The sequence below is a fragment of the Tamandua tetradactyla genome, chromosome 2 (genome assembly GCF_023851605.1).
Source record: "Tamandua tetradactyla isolate mTamTet1 chromosome 2, mTamTet1.pri, whole genome shotgun sequence".
NCBI classification, from domain to species: Eukaryota; Metazoa; Chordata; class Mammalia; order Pilosa; family Myrmecophagidae; genus Tamandua; species Tamandua tetradactyla.
In genome coordinates this window covers 201,356,658-201,379,560 of record NC_135328.1, presented here as the reverse complement: position 1 = coordinate 201,379,560, position 22,903 = coordinate 201,356,658, and the positions used below count along the sequence as shown (strand labels likewise).

The following is a 22,903-nucleotide window of genomic DNA, read 5'->3' as shown; positions in this document are numbered from 1 at the left end:
TTTAAAATCAGGAAGTGTTACTCCTACTACTTTGTTCTTCTTTTTTTAGGATGCTTTTAGCTATTTGGGGTCTCTTTCCCTTCCACATGAATCTGGTAATTAGCTTTCCCAAGTCTTTAAAGTAAGTTGTTTTGATTGATTCTGTGTGGATTCTGTAGATCAGTGTGGGTAGAATTGACATCTTAACTACATTAAACCTTCCAAGCTGTGAGCAGATGTCTTTCCACCTATTTAGATCTTCTTTGATTTCTTTTAGCAATATTAAATAGTTTTCTGTGTACAAGTCCTTTATATCCCTAGTTAAGTACATTCCTAGATGCTTGATTCTTTTAGTCTCTATTTTGAATGGAATTTATTCATTAATTGACTCCTCAGTTAGGTCATTGCTTGTGTATAGAAACATTACTGATTTTTGCACATTAATTTTATATCCCACCACCTTGCTGAATTTGTTTATTAGCACAAATAACTTTGTGGTAGATTTCTCAGGATTTTTCAAGTACAGTATCATGTCATTTGCAAATAATGAAAGTTTTACTTCTTCCTTTCCAGTTTGAATGCCTTTTTTTTTTTTTTTTTGCCTACCTGATTGCTCTAGCTAGATTTTCCAGTACAATGTTGAATAATAGTGGTGTCAGAGGGCATCCTTGTCTTGTTCCCAGCCTTAGAGGGAAAGCTTTCAGTCTGTTTCCATTGAGTACAAGGCTGACTATGGGCTTTTCATATATGTTCTTTATCAGACTGAGGAAGTTAGCTTTGATTCCTACCTTTTGAAGTGTTTTTATCAAAAAAGGATTTTGAATTTTGTCGAATGCAAAAGCATTGAGATGATCATGTGATTTTTCCCTTTTGATTGTTAATGTGCTGTAGTGCATTAGTTGATTTTCTTGCATTGAACCATCTTTGCATTCCTGGTATAACCCCCACTTGGTTGTGGTGTATAAATCTTTTAATGTGTTGTTGATTTGCTAGTATTTTGTTGAGAATTTTTGCGTCTATGTTCTTTAGGGAGATTGGCCTGTAGTTTTCCTTTCTTATAGTATCTTTACATGGTTTTGCTATAAAGTGATGTTAGGCTCTTAAAATGAGTTAGGTAGTGTTCCTTTTTCCTCAGTTTTTTTGCAAAAGTTTGAGCAGGATTGGTGTTAGTTCCTTTTGGAATGTTTGATAAAATTCCCCTGTGAAGCCATCTGGCCCTGAGCTTTTCTTTGTAGGAAGAATTTTTTACATTTTTATTGAGAAATTTCCACACACATATATTCTGTACATGGTGTACAATCAGTGGCTCACAGTATTGTCACATAGTTGTGTTTTCATCACCATGATAATTTTTTAGAACACATCAACCCAGAAACAGAAATAAAAAGGAAAAAGAAAAAGCTCAGACATATCGTACACTTTACCCCTCCCATTCATTGACCACTAGTATTTCCATCTACACAATTTATTTTAACCTTTATCCCTCCTATTATTTATTTATTTTTTTATCTATATTTTTTTCCTCATCTGTTCACATCCTGGATAAAAGGAGCATCAAGTGCAAGGTTTTCACAATCACATTGTAATATTCACTCGTCTTCAAGAATCAAGACTACTGGAACACAGCTCAACAGTTTCAGGTACTTCCCTCCAGTCACTCCAATACACCATGAACTAAAAAGGGATGTCTATATGATGCAGAGGAATAACCTCCAGGATAACCTCTCATCTCTATTTGAAATCTCTCAGCCACTGACACTTTATTTCTTCTCATTTTTCTCTTCCCCCTTTTGGTCAAGAAGGCTTTCTCAATCCCTTGATGCTGGGTCCCGACTCATCCCAGGATTTCTGTCCCAGGTTGCCAGGGAGATTTACATCCTGGGGAGTCATGTCCCATATAGTGGGGGGAGGGCAGTGAGCTCTCTTGCCACATCGGCTTAGACAGAGAGGCCACATCTGAGCAACAAATGGAGGTGACTCTTAGACCCAATTTTAAGTAGGCCTAGCCTGTCCTTTGCAGGAGTAAGTCCCACAGGGCAAACTCAAATATCAAGGGCTTGGCCTGTTGATTCGGTTGTCCCCACTGCTTGCGAGAATATCAGAAATTCTCCACATGGGAAAGTTGAACACTTCCTCCTGTCCCTAGTGCCCCAAAGAGACCTTGCAAATACTAATTTATTCACTGCCTAAATTACTCTGGGGTATATTGGGACATCATACTAACCTGGACAAACCAACAAAGTCTAGTGCCCTATTCAGGATTCCATGTACTTACGGTTTTCAACTAAACTGACCATACAAGTTAAATTAGGAAGTGCACTACCTAAAATATAAAATTTGCACCGAATAAACATCTCTGCCTTTGGTTTCACACACAAGTTGAAGATTAAAAATATAGACAATATCATCCTTTACTCTGTATTCTGATTTACCTTAATCTTATCCAAATCAGCTTTATTCATGTCTCTACTCAAAGTCAGATCCCTTTTTCACCTTTTTGAACAGTTCCTGTATGTGGTACTGCTGACTTTCATAGCTTTAGAGCTCTAATTCTGAGTATTAGGTGTCATATAAATACCGAAAATTTATGGAAACAACCAGGTTATAAACAAACAGCTCAATATCTCAGAATTTAGAGATAAACAGCTACGACTTATCAATATATGTGACTGCTATAAAAGCTTACAATTTAGGACCCTTTTACAATAGGCCCCAACCTGATTACCCATGCTCACGACTTCCGTTCACCAAGTTTTTATATTATAGTCAGTCCATATGAGTGAGGTGCGATATTTGCCTTTCTGTTTCTGACATTTCACTCAACATACAGTCCCTAAGTTTCATTCACCTAGTTGCATGCCTCACAACTTCATTCCTTCTTGCGGCTGGTCAGTAGTCTGTTGTATTTATACACCATAGTTCCTGCTTCGTTCCTCAGTCATTATACTCTTAGGCCACCTCCATCCATTGTGAATAGCAAACACTGCTGCTGTGGACACCAGTTTGCGTATGTCCATTCATGTCCCCACACTCAGTTCCTCCAGGTCTGTACTGAGCGACATCTCCCTCAGTTTTGAATGACAGTTTGCTGGATACAGAATTCTTGGCTGGAAATCTTTCTCTTTCAGGATTTTAAATGCATCAGACTGCTGTCTTCTCACCTCCATGGTGCCAGTTGAGTGGTCTGAACTCTTATTATATGGTTTCCCTACTATGCTAATAGCCTTTTATGAATTCTTTGTTTCCTTATATGTCAAAATGTATTTTTACTATAATTAAATATTACTTAAACTGCTCAAACTAATAACGGATGAATTATTATAATAGGTGTACTTGTAATTGATATGCATCTACTAGTTTAGAATTTATGCTTTATCTTTTAGAGAGAACCTGACATATAATAGGAAAAAAAAAACCTGCATTAGGAGAGAGGAAATCAGAGTTTAAGTTTTGGCTATAGTTTTAACTAGTCAAGTGATTTTGGGGCCAAATATGTAAGCTTTGTGGAACATAATTTCTTTTTAGGCAAAGTGAGAGATTTGTGGTGAATGATCTTTTGCTCCTGTAGTGTTGTACGGATTAAAGTAATTGTGCAAAGTAAGTGATTTGTCTGGGATGGGGAGAATAGGGTGTGCTCAACCAGCTTTACAGAACATCCACTTTTTTTTTTAATGAATTTTTATACCTGCCCATTTTCAACACCTTGCAAATGAACAGTTTTTAAAACTTTTTAATAGTGTTTTTCCACCTGAATGAAAAATATGCTAATTGAAAGTCATTCTTCTTTCTTACCTGTTCACTAAAATGGTCTCTGTTTGAAGTGCTCATATGTGTTTATATGTATTTTTAATGTAGTAAGCATGTTTTTATATGCTCATCATTAAGTTCCTAGCACTTAGTACAATGCCTGACACACAGTAGAAACTCAAGAATTATAAGAATGAATGGATGAATGTATGAATAAATAAATACATAGATGGTCTGTAATTCAAGCCTGCCTTCCTGTAAGTTATTTTGAGCATTATGAGGTCTATTTCATTAGAAAAAAATAGTTACAGCTAAATATTGCTTGGGGAGAAGAAAAATTTTGGAAACTTGGCTAGAGGAATACATAGATGTATTGAAGAAGCACTTCCATTCTTGGCACTATTTTTGTTTGGAATGAGTCAATGAAGGTACTGTATTATCAGCAGTGAAAACATTTTAAACTGGAGACCAGTTGTTTTTATAATTGAAGGGAAATCCAGGCATGTTGGACCTGGAATTAGCTGCCATTCCAGCACTGGCAGAAAGTCAAAGAGAGGATAAAGGTTTGTGTAGTTAGGAAATATGTATATATCTTTATCTAAACCCAGGTGAAACTATTTGCTATAATTCTTCACTGAAACACTTTTTATGTAACTGATATAGTTTACAAGAGATATGTTTCAGCTTAAAAATATCTGGAGACTATGTAGAGTTATTAAAAAGATAACTTGAGCATATAGGTGTTCAAAAGATTTTTTATATCCTCCTTACCAATTTAGAACTATGCCCAGTTTTTAGAAGCTGTATCTTTTTCTGAATTCAAAACAGTAAACAGAAGAAATATGATTATAAAAACTAACCTGAAACTCCAGCTTGCAAATATCTCACCTCCATTTTTAATTTTAAGAAAAGTGGCAAGCCAGTGTATTAAAACATGTGAATAAATAGAAATGACTAGCTCAATGTAAATTTTTCCTAAGCCTTGTGGCCCCCCATGCCCATTTTTCCAGTGAAATTTTGTATGCCTTTTAAGGTGATTGATCTTCCCTAAAATGGTGCTAAGAACCTGAATTCCTTAAGTTCTGACTCATTGGAGCTCTGCTGAAGGGAAGAATGAACAGTTGAGCTTTTTCACATGCATTTTCCAATTTAAGGAGAAATACACGTATTTGGAATCATGTGAAGCACCAGTTTGTGTGTTTATGTATCGGAGTGTGTATGTTTGAAATTTAAATATGTAAAATATACATTTATGTGATTTTTATTTTTAAAGCTGGTATCATAAATGTCTATTTTTAAAGTAGAAAAAGTATGTACCTATACACCAGAGCACTGGTAAGTATAATTTCAGGTAATGTGTTTTCCTCTTGTTCATTGTTACACTTATAAGTTCACCACAGACTATTTAATATATGGGAGGTTTTAGAAAATCCTCAGTGTATCGAAGTAAATGATATGCATCTCCTGTTTCTGTCATTACCCTGCTGTGGATGATCAGTATTCTTGATCAGCCTGGTCTCTTTTTGTACTTCAGGATTCTCTGACACTGCCTCACAGGGCTGGTTTATGCATTGCATACTGAGCATTGCTATTTGATAAAGCTGGGTTGTCTAGCAGCTACGGAGTGCTTGAAATGTGGTTAGTATAATTGAGGAAGTGAATTTTTAATTTTATTTAATTGTGATTAATTTATATTAACTGTCACTAAAGTGGCTATTGTATTTGATAATGAAGATATAGAGCATTTCCATTATCACAGAAAGTTCTCTTGGACAGTGCAGGTCTAGGGATCTTATTCTGAGACACCCATTCATCTGGCACAAGTCTCTGAACAAGTAGGATGTTTCCCTACTATTCTAATTTATTAAATGGAAGTAAAGTGCAGATGCCCTTTGTTTGCCAATAATATGAATATGTGAACAGTAACTGCACAGAGCCTTATTTCCTCAGGAAAAAACATTAAAAAAACACAGAAATAAATGATGACATTTCTTAGAGTAATAACTCTTAAAAGATACTACTAGCGCTGTGGTTTGCTGATTTGAGAGAATTTACGCTAATGCATCTTTGGAGGATCTGTAATTCTAGTTTCACTTTTTCTATTTAGGTACTTAAAGCTTTCACCAAAACACCCAGAATCAAATACTGCTGGAATGGACATCTTTGCCAAATTCTCTGCATATATCAAGAATTCAAGGCCAGAGGCTAATGAAGGTAAAATGTTAAACAAAAAAAAGAATTACCACTGCAAAAAGCAAACGAACAAAAATCCCCACAACTATATATGACAGTGATTATAAATGAATACTCTGGAGTCCAGGCATTCCCCTGAGTGTTAGAAGTTGACTTTCGGGGTTGGTTATAGATTTGATGATAAACTGATTTTTCTATATTTTTAGCTAGTGGCATAGTGGATGCTTGATAAAATATAATGGTGCATCAAAAACTGATGAATTGTGTGGTTGTGATGGTTTGAAATAGATTGACTTAGCTTAGTCTAAACCATTACTAAATCATTTTTTTATTTTTTGGTGCCCGCAGCCTGAAATCAGCCTGGGTAAATAGTTTGTTTTGTTTGCTTATTTGTTTGTTTTTGAGCTAACTACCTTTAAAAAGCAAGGGCAGTTAGATTCAGTAACTTTCCAAATTTCTCTCTATTGTGCAAACTAGGATTTTAGTTCCAAGTCATATTTTCATGGTGAGAATTGTTTAGGCAGTATAGATGAAAATTTTTTTCTTTTTAAAAAAATTTATTAAAAGACACTTGTATTTCGTTTACTAAACTTATGGTATAGAAATGGCAAGTCTCTTAGAAAGAAAGTTCCTATTTAATGATCCTTGTCTTAACCAAATTATCGTTGGGTAATTTTCCTTTTTTTCCCTCTGTGAGATGTGAGCATTGTTTTCTCTGGGGAATTCTGTATAAAGAGCATTAGTCTTTATTTTAGAGTAACAATGATAACCAAAATACCTACCTCTTGAATACATGTGAATTCATCATCGTTTTAGATGTTTGGTGGCTTGGGTGGAGTTCTTTTGGGTAGAAACTTAAGGCAGCAAATGAACCAGAATACTAAAGCAGAAAAATAATAGTGCTAGTTAAGCAAGAATAAATTTCTTTTAAAATATTGAAACACTTGCTAGTTTCCTTAATGTATTTCAGTAGGCAGATTTCCAAGCTATTCAGGCTATTATTTTTTTATTATTACATTAAAATGTTGTAGCATTTCAGTGTTTTTTGTTCTTGGTTTCTGGAATAATAATTCACTGCATAAAATGTTTTTCTCCAGTGACATGGAAAAAAGAAAAACCTTAATGCCCAGGCCTGCCTTACATCTATTGAAGTGTTCCAGTAGCTGCCTTGGTTTCGGAGCACTTTTCCTTAGTAACTGGCTTTTTTTCTGACCACTGTTTCTGTCTAAGCAATTTATACATTAAATAAACAGTCACACAGGCGTCCCTCCTTTCCACGGACAGTGTATTCTCTGTTCTACCCTTCCTTCATGCAGGCTGACTGTTCTTTTCATAAAACTATCCTCTTCCACCCAGAAGTTCTTGTTTCATAGTTCTTTGATCTCTCCTGGTTAAAGTTTGATGTTTTTAGTTCTCTACATGTCATTTGGGAGCTGTGAGGTAGTTGAATTTCTTCTGACACTTTGTGGGAAGTAGAAGGGAAAAAAATATTTTTGCTTTTAGAACAGCAATTGCTTTCAGGGACAGGAGTGGGGAGAATGAATATAGGGGAGAAAGTGACTCATGTAAGTGTAACTTTGTATTCTATTTTTTCCTATCAATTTAATACTGTCTTAAGTAGCCACCTACGCTTATGTCCTCAGAATGCTATAATCAAAAAGAACAAACAAAATAATAGATTACATAGTGTATAACTTAGAGAGGGCTTTCTGTTAAATTTCCTTTTGATAAATAAAAGTTCTAGTTGCCAGGCAACTTTCTCCCTACAGAGACCTGTCACTGCCATGAGACTTGAGAAAAAATAATCCAAATCACTTTGGAGTTTAATGGTCTCCCTTAAGTATGTTTGTTGCAAGTCTCATATCTGTTTTTTAGTGTGTTATATGTCTTTAATAAGCCTGGGAAATTAGTGTCTGCCTACTTATTCCTCCAAACACCCACACAAACAGTAAACAGTTAACACAGAGATGGCTTTGTCATTTTAAGTGGTAAATCTGAGTAGTCATGTCTTTGATTACTTTTAGCAACCTAATAAATATTTTAGAAAATCCAGTGCTTTGGATAATTTGAAAACCTAATTCTGAATCAGGGATTAGATGCCTAGGTTGCTATGGATTTGGACTAATGAAAGTGAAACTGAAAGGCCAATGCTGAAGTCGAAATACAAAGTAAATAAGTTTTAAGGAATAAAATAAAGGGAAACCTTAATGTCAGATTAGATAGACAGGCAGACAGAATATAATTCTGTTGGTAAGCTGTCCAAGTTGATTGGGAATAATAGCTGTATAATTTTTTTAAACATTAAAAGAAGAATTAATGGGAAATTCCCTTTATGGAGAAATATTTTTTCAGTTCTATGATTTCATTAATTTATTAAGGTCCCAAATATAACTATGTAATTTATTACTTTGTTGATATTTATAATATTCTTAAAGAGAGATAAGTGAATTTTGCAGTAATGAAATCTGATGATATATACTCTGAGGCATATTTTATAATGTCCAAGTTCCTGTTTTTAAATGGAGGCAAGGAATCTAGAAGGTCTTATTTTAGTTCCCTTTTATCCTCAAAGGAAAACTCTTTGGAATCAGAGGATAGTTGTTCATCATAGTAACTATGAAAGCATATAGTATATTTAGTCTTGTTTAATTACCCATTACCTCTTTGCATTTTCCATTGATAAGTAACCTGGTCTTTAAAAATTGTGTAAGGTTACCCTTTATTAAGGCATAAGTTTAAAATATAATTTTATTCATGTAAGTACTCATAATTTTTAGAAAGCGTTTGTTATCTTGATTCTGAATTATGTGTATTGTTTTCAAAACTGATACCCTCTTTGTTACATTTAAAGCTTTCTGCCTTGAATTTTACTCATCCAAATTATACCAATAATGAAGGAATGCATGCCTGGTGCAAAAGTTAAAATAGTATAGAAGTAAATTGAATAACATTTTCATGCCCTTCCATAATGCCCCATTACATACCCTCCTCCACATCAGTTTAGTGTGCATCTTCTTTTTTTCTATGTAATTTAGAAACATTATATTTAAGTGTGTATGTATGTATATATTGTCATATTATACAATTTTTTTCCCTTGTTATAATGTGGCAGGAAATCTTCAGTATCAAAGTGAGGTCTATCCCCATTAAAAAAAAAAATCCTGCTTAATATCCCATAAAATGGATATTTATTTAACTTCCTGTTGATAAACATCTATATTGTCTCAAGTGTTTTACTATGAGAAGTAATGCTGCCGGTGAATACCCTTGTGCTAGATTACTAGATGTGAAATAGGTCAGAAGTTTAACATATTTTAAATTTTCTTGTATTTTACTAAATTGTCCTCCAAAAATCTATACCAGTTTATATTCCCACAATGGAAAGTACTCATTTCTCACTCTTACCCTGGTGTTTGTGTTTTAAATATTGCTGTTTTCTTAGGCACAGAGTGATTTTCATAATTAATTTAAAATTGATTGTGCAGACGCTTGTACTTATTAATTTTTTGACAGATTTTGAAATAAATTTCTAGAGATAGCATTACTACATCAACCATATTAGAACAATAGTGCCATTAAAAAAGACAAGGGACTCCTTTCTAACAGCTTGCTACTGCCTTCTAGTGGTTAATCTTGACATTTTTTGTCTTAACCAACTTCATATTTCTTTGTGATGGTCTTCAAAATTTATGTTGGTAGAAAATTATATAAAGCTACTTCATCATTCTTTATTTTCATTAATATATCCTGTAGTCTGACATTCTTAACTAACTCTGAAAAATCGTGAACATTCTAGCCAAGTACAGAAGAAAAGCCACTTAATTTCATTGCATATATTTTGCTAAGGCCAAAATTAGAGAAAGAATAGTAATTGTATTGTTTTGCCAGTTTCATAATTTTAGTCAGTGGCTTATAACTAGGGTTGTAAACATTGTTATAAGCATTGTAAACTTATTTTTGTATTTTTATGTTTATATTAGATATATTTGAGAATTAATTCAGAGTTGGTTAAGATTTTAAACTTAAGTGCCATACCACTCACATGCCTTTTAGACATAATTTCAGTGTGCCAATTCAGTTTTTTCTTCTTTACAGACCATAATCCTATTCATTATTATCTGATCAAATAATAGGTTCTTGTACTGTAATATGCATTTCTTCTGTATTCACTGCTTTTGATAGGAAGCATACTAAATATTTAATTTTGTTCTTTTACACCTATGAGATGCTGCTTTTCCTTTTAAGTACAGTCATGAAAAGTTTTCCATCATGCTTGGAGTCCTTGCTCACCTAACTATTTCTTACATTGAATTTTCTTGTTAATTCAAAAACTTTATATTTCAGCTGACTATAAGTGTTTCAACAGTTTGTATGTGATTAATGAAGGATTATCTCTATTGACTTTATATTTTTGGTCTTTTATTATTAAATGTCTTGATTCCCTGCCATTTTTCCAGGTCCAGTTGGGCTGTCTTAGCTCATGAGTTTTATTTTATTGGATTCCATTGCCTTCTGCTGCTTATCTGTTTTTTCTAAGAAAAAAACTAACTTGATCCTATCTATGACTAGAGTGACCTTTTATTAATATAATAGATTACCATTTGGTCTTTGATCTTGTCACCTTTCACTTGAGGTAACACAATCCTATTTGATATTTACCTAGGTTAAAAGAAAATCCTATAAGAATATGCAATGCCTCCTTCATTTCTGACTACAAAGACATAACAGTCAAGTTCAAATTTCTTTGCTCATCTGACTTTAAAACTGAGTATCCATTCTACATTTTCACCTAATTGCCATTTGAATCTTTCCCATACATTTAAGAAATCCCAGACTTTTATACTTTAGATTATTAGCCTTCCTAAATCTGGGTCAGGTGTCAACCAAATGCCCAGTATGTGCTTAGGTAGTGTCAGGAATTGAAGAGGATATAAAAGAAGCACAAGACAGACTCTACATTCAAAGACTATATAGTGTAGTAGGGGAAATAAGAATAATGTATTAATTTAATATAAGCATTAGAAGGGAGAAGTTCATGATATGGTAGGCTGTAAGTTAAATATAAACCAGTACCAACTTTAAAAATTTAACAGCTTTAAAATTCTAATAGTATTAGTAAAAGTACTCATATCAAGTACTGAATGAAACTTACATTGCTCCTCAGAAAGTTAAACATTGATTTACCATCAGTCTCACTTCAATTTCAGTCTCACTTCAAAGACTTGAATGCAGGGACTCAACAGGTTTTTGTATTTGAGTGCTCATAGCAGTATTGTTCGTGATAGCCAAAAGGTGGAAGCATCCCAAGTGTCCATTAGCAGATGAGTGGATAGCTGTGCTGTATCTATACCATGGAATATTATTCAGCTCTAAAAAGGAATGAAATTCTGATATATATACAATATGGATAAACCTTTATGACATCATGTTCAGTGAAATAAGTCAGATACAAAAGGATAAATATTGTATGATACCAATTATATGAAATATCTAGAATATACAGATTCATAGATATAGAAAGTAGATTATGGGTTACCAGGTGCTGGGGGGTGGAAATGGGAGTTATTGCTTGGAGTACAAAAGTTCTGTTTGGAGTGATGAAAACATTTCAGTAATGAATGGTAGTAATGATGGTAGCACAACATTGTGGATGTAAGTAATACCTCTGAACTGTATATTTGAAAGTAGCGAAAATGGGAAATTGTTTTTTTAAATGTTTTTCATTGTGAAATATAACATATAGAAAAGTAATAAATTTCAGTGTACAGTTTAATGAGTAGTAATAGAGCAAATTTCAAAGTATAGTAAGGGCTACGGTTCCATGATTTCAGGTAATATATATCTTTCTACAGAAGTTTAAAAATACAGTATAAAATAGAAGGTATTTGGGTATTGGACATTGATTTTAAAGTAACTTTAATATATTGAAAATTAAAAGATGGAGAATTTCAGCAAAGAACTGGAAATTATAAAAGAATCAAATGGAAATTTTAGAATTTAAAAATATATCTGAAATTAAGAACTCTATATATGAGTTTAACAGATTAGACAATGAGAAGAAAGAATTCATGAACTAGAAGATAGGACAGAAGAAAATATCTAGAAGGAAGCACAGTGGCAAAAGGACAAAAAAATACAGAAAAGAGTGTAGGACTTATGGACCACATACAGGAAAGGTCTATCATATATGTAACTAGAGATCCAGAAGAGGAAAGAATGGAATAGAATTTTATTTAAATAAATAATTGACAAGAATTTGCCAAAACTAATGAAAGATAACATTCAACAGCATTACAAAACCTAATCAGGAAGAAATATGAAGAACCTATAAACATCATAGTCAAATTACTGAAAATCAGAGACAAAAATCTTAAAAGTGACAGAGAAAACCCTTCCAGGTAACAAAAGTATGTCTGACTACTGATTCTCAATAGAAACAAAGGAATCCAGAAAGCAATGATATGAGATCTTTAAAGATAATCAAAGAGCTAAAAGAAAACAAATTAGAATTCTTTAAGTAGCAAAATATTCCTTAAAAGTGAATATATATTATATATGTGTATGTTTTTTTTCTCATTTAGATGTGATGTTTGTATTTAGACAAAACATATACCAATCCATATACCACGTCATGCCAGTTTTTTCTTACTCCCATTTCTACAAGCCTCTGAAATGCACAGTTTAATTTACACTTCCAAGTCAGAAGAAGTAAAAGTCCAAGATGTCAGATCTCTTTTATTTGATATTGAAAGTAAGACAAAGTCTCTACTTCTTTATTTCTGCCTCTATAAAATAGGATAGATCTATACCCATCCTGTGTCCCATGGTTGCTTTGAGAATCAATTCTGTTAATATATGTTCACCAGGTTTGTGAGCTGAAAAATTCTATAAGAATGTAATGATTAAGCCTTTTAAAAAGTGAAGACAAAATAGATATTTTCAAACGAACAAAAATTGACTATTCATCTCAGGCTGACCCACATTAAAAAAATAATAAGTTTTTCAGGCAGAAGAAAATGATTTCAGATGGATACACCAGAAATACAGGAAAGAAGGAAAAGCAAAAAATATGAATTTGGGATGAAATACAAATGACTTGTCTGTATAAAACAGTAATGCATTATCGAATTTAAAATATACATAGAATTAAAATACATAAAATAGCATAAAGGATAGGAGGGATGTAAATGGAATTAGTGTTCTAAGACTCTTGAAGTGTCCAGGAAATGGTGAAAATTATAAAGCTTACTAGATCAAGAAAACAAAGATTAATTAAAGAATGTATAACAAGCCAGTAGAGGGGAAAATGGAGTAAAAAATTTTAGAAATTGGAAAAGAAGGCAAGAAAGAAGAGAAGCAGAGAACAGGTAGGCAAATAGAAAACAAAAAGTATGATGGCAGTTTAAAATAAAAGTTTTTAGTAATTAAATTCAGTGTAAACAATGGTGCTGCAATAATGGGATACTTGCATGGAAAAAGAATGAAATGTGACCCCACCATACAGCATACAAAAAAAAAATCAATGTAAATGATTTAAATACTCCAGGTAGAAGCAAAGTTTGTTCACTGGTTAAAGCTGTCGTGTTTATATACAAGAATGAATGTTTGTGTCTGCATACGTGTGTGTGTGTGTGTATGTGTGTGTGTGTGTGTGTGTGTAGCTATATATGCTATAGATACAGGAAAGTAAGTAGTGTAAAAACTAACCAAAAGAAAGTGGGCAAAGCTATACCGATACTGAACATAGTAGGAAAGAAGCATTACTAGATAGAATGAGGCATGCATCATACTGATGTAAAAGTTTATCTACCAGAAAGATAGAATAGTTCTAAATTTGTATCACCAAATAACTGACCTCCAAATATATATATAGCAAAATATATAAAGCAGAACTAAAAAAAAAAGACTAAACCACAATCATAGTGAGGGATTTTAACTCACCTCTTTTAGTACTTGTTATATAACATCGTACCCAACAACTGCAGACATACATTTATTTTTCATGTGAAACACTTACCAAAATTCACTGTGAAGCTCCACCACAAAGCAAAAACATCTTTCATAAAAATTGAAATCATGCAGAATACATTATATGATCACAGTGGAAATAAGCCTGATATCAATAACAAAAGTATAGCTAGAAAATTCCCATATTTGAACATTAAGCAATTAAACATATATTTCTTTTTTCTTTTTTTGTATGCTCTATGGTGGGGTCACATTTCATTATTTTTCCATGTGAGTATCCTGTTATTGCTGCACCATTTGTTTAAGTTTTGTTTGTTTTGCTTGTTTGTTTGTTTTTTGGGGAAGTGCATGGACCAGGAATCAAACCTGGGTTTCCCGCATGACAGGTGAGAATTCCACCACTGAACTACCCTTGCACCGCCAAGCCATATATTTCTAAATATTCTATGTGGATTGAAGAAGAATAATATAATGATGAAATGCAGCATGTCGAAATTTGTGGGATATGATTAAAACTTAGAGGGAAATTTGTAGTTTTAAATACATATATTAGAAAATGAGAGCTGAAAATCAATGATCAAGTATCCACCTCAAGGATTTAGTTAGAAAAAAGTCAGGAAATTGAAACTAAAGAAAGTAGAGAGAAAGAAACAATAAAGAGCAGAATTTAATGAAATAAGAAAACATACCTGACTTAGGACTGGCAAAGCTAAAAATTGATTCTTTGAGAAGTCTGATAATAAAAATCAATAAATCCTTAATAAGAAAAATCATAAAAAGTAAGAGAGGACACAAATCATATGAGGAATAAAAAGGAGATTACTTCACATCTTAACATTTAAATGATTTTTGGAGGATACTATGAAATATCTTAGGCATATAAATTAATAAATGTATCGATTAGATACATTTACAGAAAACATAGTGTAAAGAAATTGTCACGAGAAGGAATTGAAAATAAAAATATGTAAAGTCTGTAATTAAAAGCATTTCACAAAGAAAATGCCAGACCAGATGACTTCACTTATGAATTTTTCCAAGCATTTGAAGTAATGGGAGGCTTGCACATATCCTTCTGGAAACAGAAAAGAGGGAATATTTTCCAACTTGCCTTTTTTTTTGGGGGGGGGTAGTTTATGCTTATTTCATAGCTTTCTGTAAACAAAATTTCTTTGATCCAAAATGAATTCAGTGATATAGGTTCATGTAAATAGAAGAAAGGCTCATATTTATATGAATTCACTTTATAATTATATTCTTACAGTATAATAGGTCTGAAGGATACCACTGGCCTCCTTTAAAGCAGTGAAACAGAAATGCAAGTTGCTTGACTATCATAGTTCTGGCAGGTGCTTAAAGTAATTTTCTGTGTGGTCTTTGTCAGCTACTGTTTAAAGAACTATGTGGATGTGTTTGTCTTTCTGCCTACCATCTATTAGTTTACCTTTGCCAGCTTGCTTTTTGAGGTCAGCCTTGATACCAAAACCACAAGGGAACATCAAAAGAAAGGATAATTATAGGCCAGTCCCTCTCAAACATAAGGGCAGAAATCTTAAACAGAATATGCCAAACCCAGCAATATAAAAAAAAATTGTATATTACAACCAAGTTGAGTTTAACCCAGGAAAGGAAGATTGTTTAAAGTTCAAAAATCAATAATAATAATTCAAAAATTATTTATATAGAAAATTCCATTGAAATAATCACATTAATAGAACAAATTAATAAAAATATGGTCAAGTCAAAAGCAGAAAAAAGGATCTGTTGCAATTTAATATTCGTGACAAAAATGATATTCATGATTTTTACAAAAATGATATTCATGATTTTTAAAAAGTCCTAGCAGACAACTCCCTTAATATGATGAATAGAAATCTACAAAAAAGCTAAAGCAAACATCATACTTAAAGCTTGAGATTAGTAATTAGAAGTAGATATTTGCTGTCACCATTTCTACTTAATATTGTACTAGAGGTATTAGCCAGTGCAATAATAAAAAAAAATGAAAGGTATGAGAGTTGGAAAGGAAGAAATAAATTTATCATCTGTTCTCAAGCAAAATTTATCATCTGTTCTCAAGCAGTATAATTCTGCATGTAGAAAATGCAAAAAAATTTGGATTTATAGTATAAGAATAAAAAAATAAATTGCCAAGGTTGCTGGGTGTTCTAGTTTGCTAGCTGCCGGAATGCAACACACCAGAGACGGATTGGCTTTTAATAAAAGGGGATTTATTTTTGTTAGGTATTCAGAGGAAAAGCAGCTAACTTTCCACTGAGGTTCTTTCTTACGTGGGAAGGCACAGGATGGTCTCTGCTGGCCTTCTCTCCAGGCCTTTGGGTTCCAGCAACTTTCCCCAGGGTGATTCCTTTCTGCATCTCCAAAGGCCTGGGCTGAGCTGCTTGGGCTGTGCTACATTGTGTTCCTTCATTTAAGCCCCACCCAATTAAGTCAGACGTCATTCATTGCAGCAGGCACGCCTCCTAACCGATTGCAGATGTAATTAGCAGTAGATGAGGTTCACGTACCATTGGCTCATGTCCGCAGCAACGAAACTAGGTATGTTCACCTGGCCAAGTTGACAGCTGAATCTAACTACCACACTGGGTATGAGTTCATTATAAAAAATTAGTTGTATTTTCCATATTATCATACAAATATATTTATAACAATATATAATATATGTATAACAATAAATTTATAGCAATCTAAAATCTGACAAGATATTTATACTGTCACAAAATGTAAGATACTGAGGAATAAATCTAACAAAACATGGGCAAGGCCTCTATATAGAAAACAATGAAATGAGTAAAAATGATAAATCAATGGAGATTTTGTATACCAATAGTCAGATTAGATGATTCAGTACTGTAAAGATGCCAATTCTCAAGTTGGGATTGTGTTGAATCTGTAGATCATTACAAAGCTTAACAGGTTTTTGTTTGTGGAAATTGACATGCTAATTCTGTAATTGTTAGGAAATAAAAATTACAAGATGGTCTTGAAGAAAGTGACTAGTTTGAAAACTCATCCTACCTGATATTAACACTTTATAAGATAGAGTAGTTTAAATGTGTTACCAATGCAGAGATAGAAAAATAGAATAATGAAATAGCATATAGGGTCCAGAAAACACCATATCTCACACCATACACAAAAATCAATTCTAAGTGGATTGCAGAACTAAATATGCAAGGTAAACTATTTATCTTCTAGAAAATAATGGAGAATATCTTTGTTAATTTGGAGTAGGTAGGATTCCTTCATCTGGACACAAAGCACTGATCATAAAAGGAAAATTGATAAATTTGACTTCATTTAATTTAGTAACTAAGGGTATAAAAAGGAAAAAAGGTGTATATAATACATATAACCACAAAGGATTTACATCTTCAGAATACATAAAGAACTCCTACAAATCGATAAGACAGTCGAATAAAAAAAATGAGCAATTGGCACTTTACAGAAAGAGATTATCCAAATGGTCAATAAACATGTAAAGGTATTCAGCCTCATTTGCCATCAGGGACATTGCAAATTAAAACCATATTCCCCATAATGTCTAAAATGAAAGAGACGTGTTCAATGTTGTTGAAGATGTGAAGTAACTAGAATGGTCATACACTGCCGTTCGTTGGGTAGAATGTAAAAATTGTTTGGCAGTTTCTACTAAATCTGTACATGTGCATACTCTGTTACCCACCAACTCCCCTTCTAAGTAAAATATGAACATATGTGCACCAAAAGATTGCACAAGAATGTTTGTTACACAATTAGCCATAAGCCCCAAACTGGAAACAATACAAAATGAATAAAAATTACTTGTAATATAATCTTATAGTGGAATGCTGTAACAGTAAAAATGTGTAATCTGCTTTGTTCAATACCGCTGATGAATCTCACAAGCATAATATTGACCAAAAGAGCCTCAAACAAAAGACTAAATATTGTATAGTTCCCTATATATAAAGTTAAAAAATGAGTAAAACTACTCTTGTGTCAGAGAACAGATTAAGATTACCTTTGGGGAAGGGTGAAGGAGAGCATCATCACTGGGAGGGGTACAAGGAAGATTTCTAGGGGAGCTGGTGGTTTTCAATATCTTGTTCTGGTTTTCACCAGTGTGTTCATTTTGTAATAACTCCATGAAGATTGTGCATTTTACTATATGTATACTGTACTCATAAAATGTATGTGTATTGTACTCATAAAATGTTTAATATAACCAAAACTCGACCCAGAATTTCCTGTAGGCAGAAAGGGTGTGAACTTTCCGGATACATGGTGGTGGTCCCATAGCACTTCTCTTTGAATCTTAACAATCATAACATCTTAATCTATTTGACTAAAGGAGACCCCCTATTTAGTTTTGTAAATTGAACCACTCTAATCTCACCTCTGTGTTTTCCATGTTATTATAAGATACTGCTATTCTTGGCATGCTGTGTGTTATTAGACTGTGCAGAAATCCCCCAAATAAACCCTTTGACTTAAAAGTTTTCTGCTTGGATTGTTTGCATTGGAGTTTCTAAACCCATTTCTTGGTGATAACTTCAAATATTTTGGGAGAGAGCAGGACATAAAATTGAGGGCAAGAATCTCTGTATCTGTAAGATTTTCTTGCCCTAGATTTGACTTAATCAGTTTGCCATTTTTCACCCTTTCTTCCAGTTTCAACATCAGTTGTGTTGGACCATAATGTGTTCATGTGTGGAGCATTTAATTATTAACAAGTTTTTACAGACACCACTGTCTGAAACTGTCATGCTTCTTTATATGTTTAGTTGAACAAATTTATTTGTCTGTCCCATTCTTACCTCACCCCCTGCCCCCATGTAAATAATAAACTCTGGAAGGACAGGGAAGTTAGTCTGTCTTATTCTACCAGGTATCAGAATAAGGATTGGATAAGCAGTAACCGAATGAAACAGTAATGCTTCTACTATGGCACTCGACTAGTTTTCCTTCTTATAGTATTCCTGTCTTTCTTTCAGCACTGGAGAGGGGGCTCTTGAAAACACTGCAGAAACTGGACGAATATTTGAATTCTCCCCTCCCTGATGAAATTGATGAGAATAGTATGGAGGATATTAAATTTTCTACACGTAAATTTCTGGATGGCAATGAAATGACATTAGCTGATTGCAATCTGCTGCCCAAACTGCACATTGTCAAGGTAGGCCTGTTGGATGTGGTATCAAATTGCCATTAGATCTAGTTTTCTGCATATTAAGATAACACTTTCTTTGTGCTTAAAACTTTTCTAATCTTCTGATACATGACTAGGAACTCCCAAACAGTATAACTTAATGCAGTGTATATGTGGTTGAAACACCTCAGAGTTAATTAAATGGAAAACTATATTTTGGCATATAAAGAAGATGAATATTACTTATTTTTTCCTGTGGCTGTAAAAAATTCAGAGATATAAAAGCTAACTTTAAATTGGAATTTGCTACACTAACTTAATCTTGTCAGATTCTGTTCTGTGACTTATCTGGCCTTTTCTATTCAAGTTAAAAATATGTATGTTTTTAAAAAGTATTTATCCAGTGATTACACTTGACTATCTATTTGGATAGCCAGTGCACGTATTTACAATCAGTATCACCCTTTTGAATTCCTGGTGTGGCTTTGCAATGCTGGTCGATATTTAAAACTCTAGTTAGAATGAAATTGGTAGACTTTTTTCCAAATAGACACAACCCTCAAATTTTCACAGAAATTGGACTAAAATCATATATAAGTCTGGTTTATAAAAGAAAATAAATGTTAACTTTATTTATTATTTTAAAAAAATTTGTGTTTTGTTAATTATTTGTTTTTAAATCTGTTAACTTTTGATTCCTTTGTATTTCAGGTGGTGGCCAAAAAATATCGCAATTTTGATATCCCAAAAGGAATGACTGGCATCTGGAGATACTTAACTAATGCTTATAGTAGGGATGAATTCACCAATACCTGCCCCAGTGATAAGGAGGTTGAAATAGCATATAGTGATGTAGCCAAAAGACTCACCAAGTAAAATGGCTCTTAGGAGATGGATGTATTCACCTCTTCCCCTAACAGAATATGCTTTTCCTAACAGACTACTTCTCTTCCTATAAAGTAGAAACTTTATTTTGCATGAACATGCAGTTATTCAGGATTAGGATAAAGGATAGACAAGGTATAGTAGCTATCTTAAAATATACACTCCCAAGCAGTATTATTTTAAAATTCTCTTATCCTGCCTACTTCCCCTACCCATATCCCACTCTCCTCTAATTTGGAGACATTCCATCACAAACTTTTCAATTGAGAGGTGGTTTGCCATCTCTCTGGAGCCCTTACCATACACTGTGTATAGATGGCAGAACTTTTGAAGTGCAATGTTTCACTGCTAAAATGGTAGCCATGACTTCATCAGTCTGCCCCAAACTGGTGCATAACGCATGGTACAAGGAATATTTATGTATTTTTGGAATTTTATAATAGTAAAAGTATATGAAAGGATTGCTACTGTATCAGAAATATTCTCTTTCAATTTAGTCTATCCTGGATATGTACTAAAGGATATTACCACCGATAAAGAGAGCCTTTTATGAATAGTCACAACAGATTTTGCTAGTTTGCTTTGTAGATTGATTTTTATTTTTATCTAAAAGCATTTATCGTTTATACCAGTTATAACATCTTATACTATGTAGAAGCTAAAAATTTAGAGGGAGGGGATGGTAGTCTCAAGATCTTCCTCAAGCATTTTATCCTTATGAGAAAAACTGATGGATACCTGATACTCTGTCTAAAACTGTTATTTGATGTATGAAATTTGCCTAGTGCCATTCATTTGGAACATTATTGCTTTCTTCCAGTTTCTTTTTATTTAAAAAGCTCCTTTTTTGTTTTTTTGGTAAGCATAGATCTATACCTTTGTTTTTTTTTTTTTTTTTTTTTTTTTTTAAAGGAAAGACAGAGAGAAGGAAGGAAGGATAGAAGGAAGGAAGGAAGGAAGAAAGGGAAACATCTTTAAACATTTTCTTGTTTTATTGTATTCTGTTTCTCCGTTTTTGTTACATGGGCTGGGGCCGGGAATCGAACCGAGGTCCTCCGGCATAGCAGGCAAGCACTTTGCCCGCTGAGCCACCGCGGCCCGCCCTATACCTTTGTTTTAATAGATCTTTTGAGCAACACTACATAGACTAATAGTGAGTTACTTTAGCTGTAGCAGTACAGTGGTTAGTCATTTAAAAACTAACACACAGAAATTAACCTAAGGAATGTGGGGTCTGTTTGTCAAAATAGTAAGTAAAATTTTGTTTCTAAAGAACATTTAATGTATATAATTTTTGTAAAGAATGCATTATTCATCCTATATTAAAAGCAAGATGAAATATACAGATTATCACCCCTTTCTCCCTGCCCTCTCCAAAAAAAATTTAATGTTAGATTTTGGGTGGAGGATCATTCACTCCTTCTGGACTGAATTATAGGTGTTGTGGTGAGTGTGTATATTCAGTTTTGCCTAATTTCAATCAATGTATTTCTGTGAGTTAAGTTTTTTTCTATAGCCATGTTGAGAAATAGCACTCTGCATGAATTTTATTTTTTAAATTGAAGTCCTGTCCCAGGAATTATTTGTCTCTAACAGGAAAGGAGGAACTTGGTGAAAATAAAACAAAAGTTTGCTATTTATTTATTCATCTGTATTTTTTTTTAGAACTGTCTAAATACCATTCCAAAGACTGTGGTTGTGACTGAAATACATTTTTGATAATTTTTATACCTAAATTGTTTAAAAAGTGCTATTTCTCATGGGTTGCTTTTGAAAAAAAATAAATATATTGCTTTAAAATGGCAATATTTTCCTCCCTTTTGTATGTAAACATTTAGAAAGCACTGGCTTTATGGAAGCGGCCAGACTTTTATAATCATACTCCATTTTTTACATACAGTAATTGGTTGGTATAGAAAAATGATAGGGAAAGCTCTGTATTGTATTCATTTGGCTCAGGAAGATTCTTTTGTTTTTCCTTTCCTAGAACTTCTTATTGCTGATCATAAGTTGTAGCAAACATCTTTTGTAATTAGATAGTGGATGATGATTTATCTGGTTCCAGGAAAAAGCACTATCAGGCACTTCACATGGATTATCTATTGAGGAATTATATTTCAGTTGTTTCTGTGGGTAAAATGTTATATCTATACTGATACAGAGGCAGGAATGATCTCTCTTCACCTACTTTTAAAATAGTGGCAACTTAACACTCAGGAGGTGTTGAACCTTGCCGAATAACTTAAAGTATAGAAAAGATTTGAGAGGTGGGGAGCCTGTTCTTTCTGCCGAATGGTGGACTAAGTGGTACCAAGAGGAGGACTAATAGAGGAAAGAGCTACGTTCCTTAAAGTATACTGTTGAAGAACACATTTGGCAATTCGATTGTGAAGTATTTTCACTTTGGATATTTATTCTCATTATCTTTTAAAATCTTTATGATTATACTTAGCTGTCTAGCTGTATGACCTAGGAGGGCCTTTGTGCTCATTGTCACACTTGGCTGGTCTATTGATACCAACAAAGACAGATGTACTTTTCTCTGTAGAAAGATTTTATTCCTTTATCAGCAAAGTTAGTAAAATGAAATTGAGATTGGCAAATGCATAAAAGCTAAGAAGAAGGATGATTATGCAGCATGCATCCATCATATGTTTATGGAAAAATCATAGCTTAAAATTTGGGGAGATTTGGGACATAGAGGTTTTCATGTAGTATGTGGTTGACATAAAGGAAATCACCTGATAGTGTTTCTACAACTACCCAATAATTTCCCCCCTTTTTCCACTTCACTGAGGAGATGAGAATCTGAAAGGGAAATCTCACTACATTCCAAACAATTTTGGGAAATTTTTATACTCAACAGGTGGAAAGCTGTTTCAGTTACCTTTTTTTTTTTTTTAAATGTAGATGCAAATTTTCTATACAGTTCTGTTTTACTAGTATTGATAACTTGTGATAAAATTCAAGTAAGATTTT

The 22,903-nt window shown here is 33.3% G+C and overlaps 1 protein-coding gene across 3 annotated transcripts in view; it reads left to right on the top strand.

Annotated features, from left to right (window-relative positions):
- CLIC4 (chloride intracellular channel 4) overlaps positions 1-20,800 on the top strand; it is a 103,247-nt gene extending 82,447 nt beyond the window's left edge. For all 3 annotated transcript variants that reach the window (XM_077150791.1, XM_077150793.1, XM_077150792.1), the window contains exons 4-6: positions 5,834-5,940; positions 18,885-19,066; positions 19,751-20,800. In XM_077150791.1, the coding sequence (XP_077006906.1) occupies positions 5,834-5,940; positions 18,885-19,066; positions 19,751-19,915 (454 nt within the window). In that variant the 3' untranslated portion in view covers positions 19,916-20,800. The remainder of the gene's footprint in view (positions 1-5,833; positions 5,941-18,884; positions 19,067-19,750) is intronic.
- Positions 20,801-22,903: the final 2,103 nt, after the last annotated feature.